Here is a 12,242-nt window from a genome sequence, read left to right as displayed (position 1 = left end):
GGGCTTAATCTCAGGACCCTGAGATCATGACATGAGCCGAGATCAAGAGTCTGATGCTTAACCAACTGAGTCACCCAGGTGTCTTGAGTTTGTGTTTTAAAATAACACATTATTTTTAAAAATACATAAAACACTTTAAAATAATGTTTTTACATATAAATAAGAAACAAAATGTCTCATAAACCCTCACCCAGTGACCCCTGTGGATGGTAATAGTACTGGAAGTACAAAATAAAAACCACCTTTCCATCCTGCTCTCTATGCTCCATCCCTCTCTAATAGTCATGTTTTTGTGATTTCTTTCAGAAAAAAATTTATTCTTGAAGAGATTATCTATCTTTCTAATTATTCGTACACAAGACTATCATAAACATTGTTAGACACCTTGCCTTTTAACTTAGTAATCTATATTGGATGCATTTCCATCAGCACATAACAGATTTATCTTAATCTTGTTAAATGGCCCATAGAATTCATCACTGGGGTATCCCAGTGTTAGCCAGCTAGCCCTCCAGTGAAGAACAATTTGGTTCTAGGGTTTTGCTGTATGAACAACCCTGTAGTGAGTATCTTTGTCCATATATCTTGAAAAACATCTATGAGTCCAGCAATAGGCCTGATACCTAGTGGTAGGGTCATTGGACAATGGGTGTGTGTACTTTAGGGATGAAGGCAAACACCATATTGCCTTCAAGAGAAGCTCACCCCATTGGCCGTGAAGAGCATGCCTATTTCCCCAACATTCTTGCCCACAATGGGTGTCATAGAAGTAAAAAGAAAAAATATGTTATTCCAATAGTAAAAACAAATGGAATAAAATTGATAAGTGTACAATATCTATGGGAAGAAAACTTTAATATGTGCCTGAGGGACTCCAAAGAAATCTGAAATAAACAAAAATTATACCTTCTATTTGGACAGGAACTTGTGGGATGATGAAAATAGCTATTCTCCCTCAGTTAAGCTATAATATGACATGATTCAATCATATCAATAAAATTATTTTTTGGAAGGAGGTTTTGATGAACTCGCTTTAAAGACCATTTGGAAAAAAAAAATAAGAATAGACAGGAAGATTTAGAAACTAAACAGGAAGATAGGAAGTTTCAGGAAATAGCCTGACCAGATATTAAAACATAACATTAAAATTATTAATACAGATTAGTGGATCACAATCATAAACTTAAGTATATTAAGGAATATAATATGATAAAGGTGGCATCTCAAAGTAATGAGGAAAGGGGTGGAATGTTGAATTCATATTGCATAGATTCCAAATTGGATCAAAGACTCATATCCAAAAAGTGACATATGTAATCATAGGAGAATTGTTTTATAATCCTAGATCTCTCTGCTATGACACAATACTCAGAAGTCATTGAAAACAAGATTGAGAAGTTCAGCTTCATATAAAAAGAAATTCTTCATGACAAAACCCACCTTAGGCAAAGTCAAAAGACAATAAATTGGGGGAAGATATTATAATTAGTATGACAAATAAGAACTAAATTTCCTAATATATAAAGAATTTCTACAAACCAATAGAAGAAAGGACCATTAACCCAATAGAAAACTAGGCAAAGATTATGAACAGATAATAGAAAAGGTGACACAGATGGTATTTAAACATGAAATGTTCAGTAAGAAAAAGTAGAAGTTACCTAGTAAGAGAAATATAAATCACCCCCACAGGGATCATTTTTTCACTATGAGATTAGCCAGGACATGGTAAAAGGAAGACCTGTACACATCACTGATGGGAGGTAAATCCTTGCTATTCTGTAGAAGAAATCGGACCATATCTGAAAAAATTACAGTGTGTTTTTTGTTTGTTTGTTTTGCCCAGCAAATTCCTAGGTATGGAATTCCTAGGTATGATGTATTGCATGTGCACCCGTGTGAAATTAGCTAGGAGTGATATTTTCCACGAGCATTACTTATAAAAGCAAGAGTTTGAATAAACTATGGTCCATCATATGGTGGAAGACTGCGTCTGTCAGAAGAATGAGAAAAAGCTCTGCGCACTGCTATTGAACGGTTTCTAAGAAAAGTATACTGTCAATTGATAAAAATTAGCAAAAAGCCATATGTGTAACACTGTGCTACCGTTTTTTAAAAGATTTTATTTATTTATTTGTAAGAGAGAGCATGAGAGGGGAAAAGATCGAAGGGAGAAGCAGACTCCCCATGGAGATGGGAGTCTGATGCGGAACTCTATCCTGGAACTCCAGGATCATTACCTGAGCCAAAGGCAATCACCCAACCAACTGAGCCACCCAGGAGCCGCTATGCTACCATTTTTATAAAAAGGGAGGGAGATATGTAGACATTTTTACTTGTATATGAATTCAGCAGTTGTTAACATGTGTACAAAAAGCAGATAATACTGATTTCCCCTAGGGAAAAAGTCTAAAGGGTGATAGGGCTGGGATGTATACTTTAAATTGGGTATTTGCTTACACCTTTTGATTTTTGATTCTTGTCCATCCTTCTCAAAAAAGATTTTAAATCCAAATCTTAAAATAATTCAGTAGGTGAGAAATATGTTTTGTGTGCTTCTAATGTGGAGTTAATTTGAGTGTTTTTTCAGATATTGGTTAGCTTTTTGTGTTTTTTTAGGCAATTGCCTTTTCGTATATTTTGGCTTTCTCTCTCTTCCTTGCTTCCCATTCCCTTCCCTTCCTTTCCCTTCCCTTCCTTTCAGCTTCGCCTTCCCTTCCACTTCCTCTTCCCCTTCCCTCCCTTCTTTGCCCTCTCCTTCCCTTCCCTTCCTCTTTCTTTCTTCTCTCTCTCTCTCTTTCAGTGATTTCTTTGCAAATTAAGGAAGTTATCTCTTTGTCTTAAGTGTCACAGAAAATATGTTCCAATTTGTCTTCTGACATTGTCAATGCTGTTTTTTGCCACCTGGGAATTTTATATTTGCATGCAGTTGTCATTTTTCCTCCTCCTCCTCCTCTTTTTCTTTTTTTATTTTAAGGGGGTGGAAATGACTTTTCCAATGTGATCTCTGAGAAGATTGACTCTAGATTTAAAATATCCAATTAGCAACGCCTTTGGATGAGTTGGAAAATAATCTGTTTTTTTAAGTTCTCTTTGACGACAGTAGTTAAGACAGGAGTAAACCCATTCTTAATAAGAGGTGACCTGGAGGTCTGCAAGGGCAAGGGGAGAGGGACTTGGGGGAGGGCGAGCCCTTTTGTTACGTCCCTAATAAGCCTCTCCTCTCTGCACCCCCAGCTGAGCTCCCGAGGTCTTCAGCGGTGAGGCTGGCCTCCTTGCATGACCTGCCCGCCCAGCTCCTGGAGCTGTACCAGCAGGGCTTCTCGCTAGTGGCCCTGCATCCCTTCGTGCAGCCAACCCATGAGCGGGAGAAGACACCACTTGAGCACATCTTCAGGGCCATCCTGATCAAGAAAACTGACAGGTAAGTCCTCTGAGGTGAACCTTAGCTTCACATTATGAGGTGGCTAATGTGTGTTGAATGGAGAAGGGGAAGTGAGAAGGGGTGGCGGGGGGAGTAGAGAATATATTTGAATTTTCCTGGTGTCCCCAGGGCCTCTGCCCTCTGACAGGTAAGGCAAAGTGAGAGACAATCAGACAGAAGTTTCACAGTGTCCTGTGAACTGCCCACACGCACTTGGCGTGAGTAGAGAGTTCCATATTATATCCTGACCGTCCTTTAATTTATTGGATTACACTCAATTAGAAAGATGCCTCTTCAGAGGAGGTGTGCTCCCAGAATATACAGCTGGTGAAGTATCATACTGTTAATCTGAAATGTATGGCTACAAAACACACTATTTTTTTGAAGGCTACAAACTTATTATCTTCCTCCAAACTCCAGAAATACTCGGATATTTTAAACTTACCGTATGTTCCGTCAGTCACTTGGGAGGAGAAACAAAACCCACTTTATTCAAGTGCTGTGTTTGAATTGTCTTCATTTTAATTTCCAAGGCTTTGAGGGTATTTTCAATATGGTTTGTCCACTTGAATGCTTATTCTTATATTTTTATCAGGTCTAATTAGGAAAAGAGAAGTGGAAATTTGTTTCTCAAAAAGAGCAGTATTAATTTTAAGTGATTTAAAAAAAAAACAGCAAAGTGGGATAGTAAGCACGGTATGTTTTTGTGTTTTATTTTGAAATAAAGTCTGGCAAAAGAAATCCATCAGATCTGTCCTTCGGCCAAGCCTCCTGGGAGGAATGACAGTGTGTGCTGTAGTTTAAAAAGAGAGAGTGCAGAATGACTGCTTCTTTTTCTCTCTCTTTAAAAGTTACTTTGCCTGGTAGACAGACATCTGGCCCGTGAGCTCACAGGGACAGCTGTGAGGCGGAGGGCTGGTGACTAAGACGGGCCCCTCTGGCCAGTAGCGTTTCTTTCTTCATGGCTGATCAAGCTCTGGGCTCTCAGTCAGAGTCAGCCTGGGTTGGAATTTGAAGAGAAAGATGGCCAACACCTTTGCTAACGTTCAACATTACCATGGCTTTTGTAGTGAAACTTTTCTCAAGCCTTCTTTTTTTTTTTGAATATTCATTTTTTTAAAGATTTTATTTATTTATTTGACAGAGATCACAAATAGGCAGAGAGAGAGAGAAGAGGAAGCAGGCTCCCCGATAAGCAGAGAGCGGGACTCCATCCCAGGACCCTGGGACCATGACCTGAGCCGAAGGCAGAGGCTTTAACCCACTGAGCCACCCAGGCACCCTTTGAATATTCATTCTTTATGTGGATTTGTTACATCCAAGTCAGTCACCAGAGGAAATCACTGTGGACCCACAGTGGTTTCAGGTTCCACCAAGACACAGGGTTTGCGTGATTATCAGGGGTCACTCATGTGGCGTGCTCACCATATGCCAGGCTTTACAGGTATCATTTCGTTCTCATAAGCAGCCTTTGAAAGAGGTACTCTTTTTTATTTCCATTTTATTTATTTTTATTTTTTTTTAAGATTTTATTTATTTATTTGACAGACAGAGATTACAAGTAGGCAGAGAGGCAGGCAGAGAGAGAGGAGGAAGCAGGCTCCCTGCTGAGCAGAGAGCCTGATGTGGGGCTCAATCCCAGGACTCTGAGATCATGACCTGAGCCGAAGGCAGAGGCTTTAACCCACTGAGCCACCCAGGCACCCCTTTATTTCCATTTTAAAGGTAAGGAAGCTGAGGCCCAGATGTTGACTTATTTGTCAAGGTCACACAAATGACAGCGAGCAGAGCTCTGATTGGTCCTGGGCAGGGACCAGGCAGACTCCCATCTGAATCCCAATGTGAAGTACTTGCTGTGTTCTTGTCCTCTGTGATTCTGTGGACAACCCCCTTATGAAAAATGCGGGGAAGAGATCTTTGATTTTTAAATGAGGTAATAATTTCATTATTTCTGATTTCCTCCATATTACCGCTCAATAATCTCAAGCAAGTCAGAATTTCAGAAAAGAAACAAAATAAAACCATCCTGCCGTGTACCTTCCAGGTCACACGAGGCATTCACTGAGCATTGGTGTTTCTGCCTCTTTCATCATTCCGTTGGACTGGATGTTTAGAGGGGAGGATCCACTTTGGTCAGGTCCCAAGAGTATCCCTCAGTATAATTCTGCTGCAGGTGATGTGAGGATGGGATTTGGCATGAAGTCAGCTCATCATACATGAATTTGACTGTAAATGTGAAGATGCACTTTTTTTGTTTTTGCTATGGAGTGGCACCTTTCAAACTTTGAGGTACCCCTAAGCATCTCCTGGGGACATTCTTCAAGGGCGGTTTGACTCAGCACATCTGCGGTTGGGCCTGGAACTCTGCATTTCCAGCACATTCCTAGATGATAGCAATGCTACTGGTCCATGAATCACACCTAGAGCAGCAAGGGTGAGAGGACCTGACTAATTCTTGTCCAGCTCCATGCCTGACACTCACCAACACTACTCGGAGATCGCCACTTCCCTGCTAGGGAGAGTTCTGAGCACCGGAAAAAGTGAGAAAGAGCAGAGGGTTCCTAGGCTGCGCTGGGCTGTGAGGGAGTGCTGTAGGGTCAGGGGCACATTAGTAGATTTTTCTGGTACTAAATGATATGCAAGACCTGAGCTAAGTCTCAATGATATGATCAGATGAAGTGGGTGAGAAAGCTCCTCTTAAGGATTAAGAACCATCACTTTTGGGAATAGTCCATAACCAGATAGCAGCAGAGCTGAAGTTTTACATACACACACACACATACACACACACACACACACACACCCATATATTTTTGTCCCCACTTCTTCTGAGGACCATCCCTGAGTTAATGAATTTACTTTCCAGGAAGGGAAAATGGGTTAAGTCATTAAGAAGAATGAGACATGAGTGTGCAGGAGGGTTTTCAAAAAAGAGAAGATGGCATTCTCCTTGGGTTTAAGTTCACTCTAGTCTACAGTGCCTGGGGTCTGCCTACTGCTGGATGGCTTTAGGGAACATTCCAGGTTCTTAATAAGTAGATTCAGAGAAAGAAATTCTTTGGATAACTTTGTGCCAAATCTTTGAAGATGCTCTCACTCCACCCTATTGTGTTTTTTTTTTATAGGAAATTGCTAAAGCTTTTTGATTTGTCATGATAATGAGAATGGTAGTTTAGCATTCTCATGGCAAAAATGACCAAGAGATTTTCCCTCGCTTCCATTTCCCATTATTATTAGGTGGGAGGAGTGGCAGTGGGAAGCAGAGTGATTATACAGTATCATTTTAAGGGACAGGCATTTTCTCCCCTGGAAAACCCAATAACCATATTTTTGCATCCCGAGGAAAAGAACCCACACTATTAAGAATAAATAAACAAAAACAACAGAGGGGTTTTTTTTGTATCAATGGGGAGTTTATGTGATAGAAACGAACGAAGGGAAGTATGTGATTAATTTTTAATAAAGACTGTTAAAATGATATTTTTCACAAAGTCTGCCAAAGTTCTGATAGCTGTAGATGCTGTTAAATGAAATGATTTAGCTCTCAAAGAGGCAGTAAATGCCTGGTTAATATTTTCTAACTGAACCATTCCAGAAGAGCTATCGGTAAACTTTTTAGAGTACTATCAGTCCAAATCAAGTTCATTCTCAAGAATTACCATGGGATGACAACTTGAAACCTGGATATGAACCTTAATATGTTTGAAAGGCGAACATAAAGTTTTTAGCAAATAACTGGCCTTTGGGATCTGTAGCAGGGCCAGGAAAAAGAATGGAACCGTGCAAGCTTACATTCACTCTGTCACTCATTCCTTTACAAACACTTACTGAACTCTACTCTTTGTAAGGTATTTTGCTAGGTGCTCTATGTGGTGGGGAGGTGGAGGGTGCAAGGTTCAACTGGACAATGGAGCTTGCCTTCTAGATACCTGTGATTTCACTGAGAACATAAGGCATGTACCTGATACCATAGGAAAAGGAGAAGTCACCTCCTCGTGGAAAAGAAGCAAAGGAAATGTTTCTGGAGGTAGGGGCTTTTAGCTTGGTCCTGATTTCTTTGGGGACAAAAATAGGAGTAATGTACATGAGGCAGGAAGAGTTTATTAGGTCTTCTAATGCAATGTCTCCTGATGGAGTTTGGATCATTTGAGAGCATCAATGACAGTCGGACTGGATTATTAATGAGTCACCCCAGAAGCTCAGTACAATAACATTCCTTTGGGCCCTGTACTATTTTGGCGAACTTTACTTAAATCCATGAAAGATCACCTGATCCTTTTTCTTGAAAAATCTGGTAAAGGCCACCCACGTTCCTCAGTACAAATTGTTCTTGATCCTAGGTGTGTTGAATTTACTTGAAAACTGACAGAGGAATGAATAGTTGATTTTGAGATATTTAATGAATAAGTAGAAAGAGAGTTTATACTACTTTCCCGAAACGCTTTCTTTAGAGCGCTTAGTGATTTTTAACAGACACTATAGTTAGTGTAGTTCCACTCACTCGGAAGTCCAAGTACAGTCAAGTATCCTTCATTTTTGGGGGGCAGTTTTCCTTAGAATGAGTTGCCAAAGATCTCAAAACTTGATGGCTGAGAGAAGTCACTCATTAACATGTCACTTCTGCTTTTTCATGCATGTGGGTTTAATTCTAGGCCATCTTATGGTGGTAGGCATGACCACAAAAACACACTGGGCTGCTCCGTTTTCCAGCTGCTGCTTTGTCATTGTTCATACATAGAGCCGGTTCAGGGTGTCTGTGATGTGTTTTTTATCACTAATGGGTGAAGCCATTTGGGTCCAGGTCCCCTGGGATATCGCCTTATATGATACAGGGGACCACAACATCTGTGAACCCTGTGGACATGCATCAGGTGCCCTTGGGCCTCAGGTGAGGAGGTGGGGTGCACAGATGAGCTACTGCTAATGCAAGGGGTGGGACGCGGAAACCCTTGTGGATGGTGGAAAATGCATGTAATGAAAACTGCCCTTGAAAATCTCTTTACTTGCCCATGAAATGTAATACCGGAGCATTTCTCTACCTGCCCGATGCATGTTTTCCTTCAGGATGAGATCAGCTTGGTGTTTCCAGCAATGAACCCCACGGGGAAGTAAGCTGGTTCGGTTTAGAATGAGTGTTCCTTAGAATCACATCTGAGGGGGTGAGGCGCTGCACTGGGAGAGGCGTTGGTGAGAACGGAGGTGGAGGGAACGGGATCTCCATGCCTCCTGTCTCCCATCCATTCTGGGACTCATCTGCCTGTTGATTAGAACAACTGGCTCCATTTTAAGCGGTGAACAGTCCTCTCATTCAGTGAGATTTGTCTAAGATAAGCATGTGTGGTGTAGCTTCACTACACAAAGATGACTCCAAAGAGATCTCAGCTCTCAAGAAACTCATCTACCTGGGTTGGGGGGAGGGGGCAGTTGTCAAATATATATGATGCAAGTGATGTGAACGGCAGCTAAATCTGTAGGTCTGGGTTCTCAACTCTCACCCAGAATTTGTTAATGGGGGTGCTTTAGATAAAGAAGCAGTCTCCATGACCCCCTTCTGCTCTGGGTCTAGAATGATGGTGGATTTGAACAGGGAAACGAGAGATGAGGAGGGTCTCCCAGGCAGGGGGACTGGCCCAGGGGAGCCCAGAGCCCTGATAAGCAGACCATGGATGGTGTGGCCTGACCGGAGCACAAGTCAGAGGGAAGCAGGGAGAAGAGGCATGAGGCATGTGGATTGGGAGGCCTCTGACAAGCTGGGCTAGGAAGTTTGAATTTTATCCTGAGGTCAGTGAGGAGCCATTGCAAAATTTTTGTTTTGTTTTGGAGGAACAACCCTTAGAAGTGCCGAGTTTTCAAAGCGAAAAAGGGGGAGCTAAAAGGGAAAGACAGTGGAGGCTGAGAAAACACAGTCAGTGAGGGAGGGAGCCAGTGGGGAACTGTAGTAGGCTGCGGGGGAAGGGAAGGCAGAGTTGGATGGGAGATGCTTCTGATGCGGGGAGACAGGGGATTGAACATTTAGCCACAAAGGGACAGGGTGAAGGAAAAGGAAGAGTCGAAACAGAAGACACGTTTGACTTCGAGTGGCTGGGTAGGTTAACTGGAGGAGGGAGGGTGGGGATGGGGTGGGGCTGTGTCTTGGTGGGATTTCCCAGAAGCAGATCCTGCAAGATCATCAGGGAGGTGTTCCCCGGAAGCCTCAGTTAGGAGTGGGTCTCCGGACAGGGAAGGGAGGAAGCCATCAAGGGTACAGTGTCAGTTTTGGCCTGATTCTGCAGGAAGCGGTGAGCCCACCTTGAGGTTGGGAACCAGCTTTCCTCTCCCAGCACCCAGCAGCCATTTGCCACGAGCTGCCTCAGACAATTCCCCGGTCTAGGACGCATCCCGGCAAGGCATTCCAAACAGCCAGGGAAGACCGGGAAGCGTGCAGAACCTAGGGGAACGCACAGAACCGGGACGGGTTTGGAGGGGACCTGGGTGGAGCACAGGCAGCGGCCACCACAGAAGGAATGTGAATGACGTCAGTCTGGTTGCATGGTGTTTGCGGGCAGTCGCTGGGGGATGAGGTCCAGTGGCAGGTGTCTGCTGGGAAGTCAGGAGCCAGGAGAGAAGCCTGAGCTCGGTGAGGCTGTGGGGGGCTGTGGGAATCCATGGTGAGCCCATGAGGACAGGCCCGCTTCTGTGTTGCTGCCTGAGCCCAGCCTGTTGTGGTCCTTGTTCTCTCTACCAGATGCCTCTAGTAATTCTTAGAAGAGACGCAGTGGCTTGTGGAAAGCTGTGCTAAATGAGCTGCTCAGTTCCAAATTGACCATATGCTTGGAGTTGGAGAAATTTTTCCTCTCAGACCCATCAGCAGGCTGTACTCCCAAGTACTTACGAGCAGCACAGATTGCAGGATGAGTCAGCTTTGGCCGCCCAGTGTCAAGTGATGCAGTGAGAGACGATACTTTTGGCTTTGGGCTGTTTTATTTCCAGGAAAGCAAATATCAGAAAATGCCCAGCCTTTCCCCCTTATTCCCTTTTTGGGGCTGGGAATCTGAAATCCTGAAGACTGCCTTTTTTTTTTTTTTTTTTTTTTTTTTTTTTTAAGATAGGGCTTGCACTCTCGGATGTCTCCAGGGCCCAGGACCTTGGGTGGGAGCTCGTGGGTGTCAGAGAACTGGTACCTCACCCTGCCCTGTTGTTGCCAGGTGTCACCAGATCTTGTACCTTTGTTCAAGAACAGCCAGAAATCTGGATTTTTATATGAAAACTTCTCTCTCTTTAAATGGGGCCTCACTTTTTTCAAAATACAGACGGCTTTGTTGCCCTTTTCAGATCCTGTGTGTTTTACAAAATGAAGGTTTGTGGCAATCCTGTGTCAAGCAAGTCTATCAATGTCATTTTTCCAAAAGCCGCTCACCTCGTATCTCTGTGCCACATTTTGATATTGCAATATTTCAAATGTTTTCATTATTATTATATTTGTTATTATACACTGTGGTCAGTGATCTTTGATTTTACTATTGTAATCGTTACATGGGGCCCCACAGAACACACTCATATGAAGCAGTGAATTTAATAGATAAAAGTGTGTTCTGGCTACTCCACCAACCAACCATTCCCCCATCTCTCTTCCTTTCTTTGGGTCCCCATATTCCTGGAAACACAGCTGTTCTGAAATCAGGCCCATTGATAACCCTGCAGTGGCTTCTAGGTGTTCATGTGAAAGGAGGAATCGCAGGTCTTTCACTTTAAATCAAAAACTAGAAGTGATTAAACTTAGTGGGGAAACCATGTTGAAAGCCAACATAAGCTGGAAACCACACCTCCTGCACCACACAGTTAGCCAAGTTGTGAACGCAGAGGAAAGTTCTTGAAGGAAATTAGAAGTGCTGCCCCGGTGAACACACGGATGATAAAGTGAAACAGACTCATTGCTGACATGGAGAAGGTTTCAGTGGTTTGGAGAGAAGATCAAACCGGCCATAACGTCCTCTTAAGCCGAAGCCTAGTCCAGAGCAAGGCCCTGACTCTTTTCAATTCTGTGAAGGTTGAGAGGTGGGGAAGCTGTTGAGGACAAGTTTGCAGCCAGCAGAAGTGGGTTCATGAGGTTTAAGGGAAGCAGCCATCTCCATAATATCAAAGTGCAAGGGGAAGAAGCCAGTGCTGATGTAGAAGCTGCAGTAAGAGATCCAGAAGATTGAGCTAAGATAACTGGTAAAGGTGTCTACACTAAACAGATACTCAGTGTAGACAAAACAGCCTTCTATTGGAAGAAGGTGCCAACTAAGACTTTCACAACTAGAGAGAAGTCATTGCCTGGCTTCCAAGCTTCAAAGAACAGACTGACTCTCTTGGTAGGAGGTAATATAGCCGATGACTTTAAGTTGAGGTCAGTGCTCATCGACCATTCTGAAAATCCTAGGGCCCTTAAGAATCACGCTATATCTACTTTGCCTGCTTTATACATGGGGCAACAAAGCCTGGAGGACAGCACATCTATAACATGGTTTACCAAATGTTGAGACCTACTGCTCTGGAAAAGAGGATTCCTTTCCAGATATTACTGCTCATTGACAAAGCACCTGGTCATCCACGAGTTCTGGTGTACAATGAGATTAATGTTGTTTTTGTTCCTGCTAACACAACATCCATTGTGTAGCCCATGGATCAAAGAGTAGTTTCGACTTTATATTTAAGAAACACATTTCCTAAGGCTCTCACTGCCAGAGACAGCGGTTCCCCTGATGGATCTGGGCAAAGCCAATTGAAAACATTCTGGAAAGGATTCACCATTTTAGATGCCATTAAGAACATTTGTAATTCAAGGAAACAGGTCAAA

The 12,242-nt window shown here is 42.9% G+C and overlaps 1 protein-coding gene across 1 annotated transcript in view; it reads left to right on the top strand.

Moving 5' to 3' along the window:
* RFTN1 (raftlin, lipid raft linker 1) overlaps window positions 1-12,242 on the top strand; it is a 193,654-nt gene that overhangs the window by 74,637 nt on the left and 106,775 nt on the right. The window contains 1 exon segment of the mRNA XM_047737591.1: window positions 3,238-3,424. Coding sequence (XP_047593547.1) covers window positions 3,238-3,424 — 187 coding nt within the window.

Source organism: Lutra lutra, chromosome 1 (assembly GCF_902655055.1).
Source record: "Lutra lutra chromosome 1, mLutLut1.2, whole genome shotgun sequence".
NCBI classification, from domain to species: Eukaryota; Metazoa; Chordata; class Mammalia; order Carnivora; family Mustelidae; genus Lutra; species Lutra lutra.
This window is presented reverse-complemented; position numbering and strand designations above follow the sequence as displayed.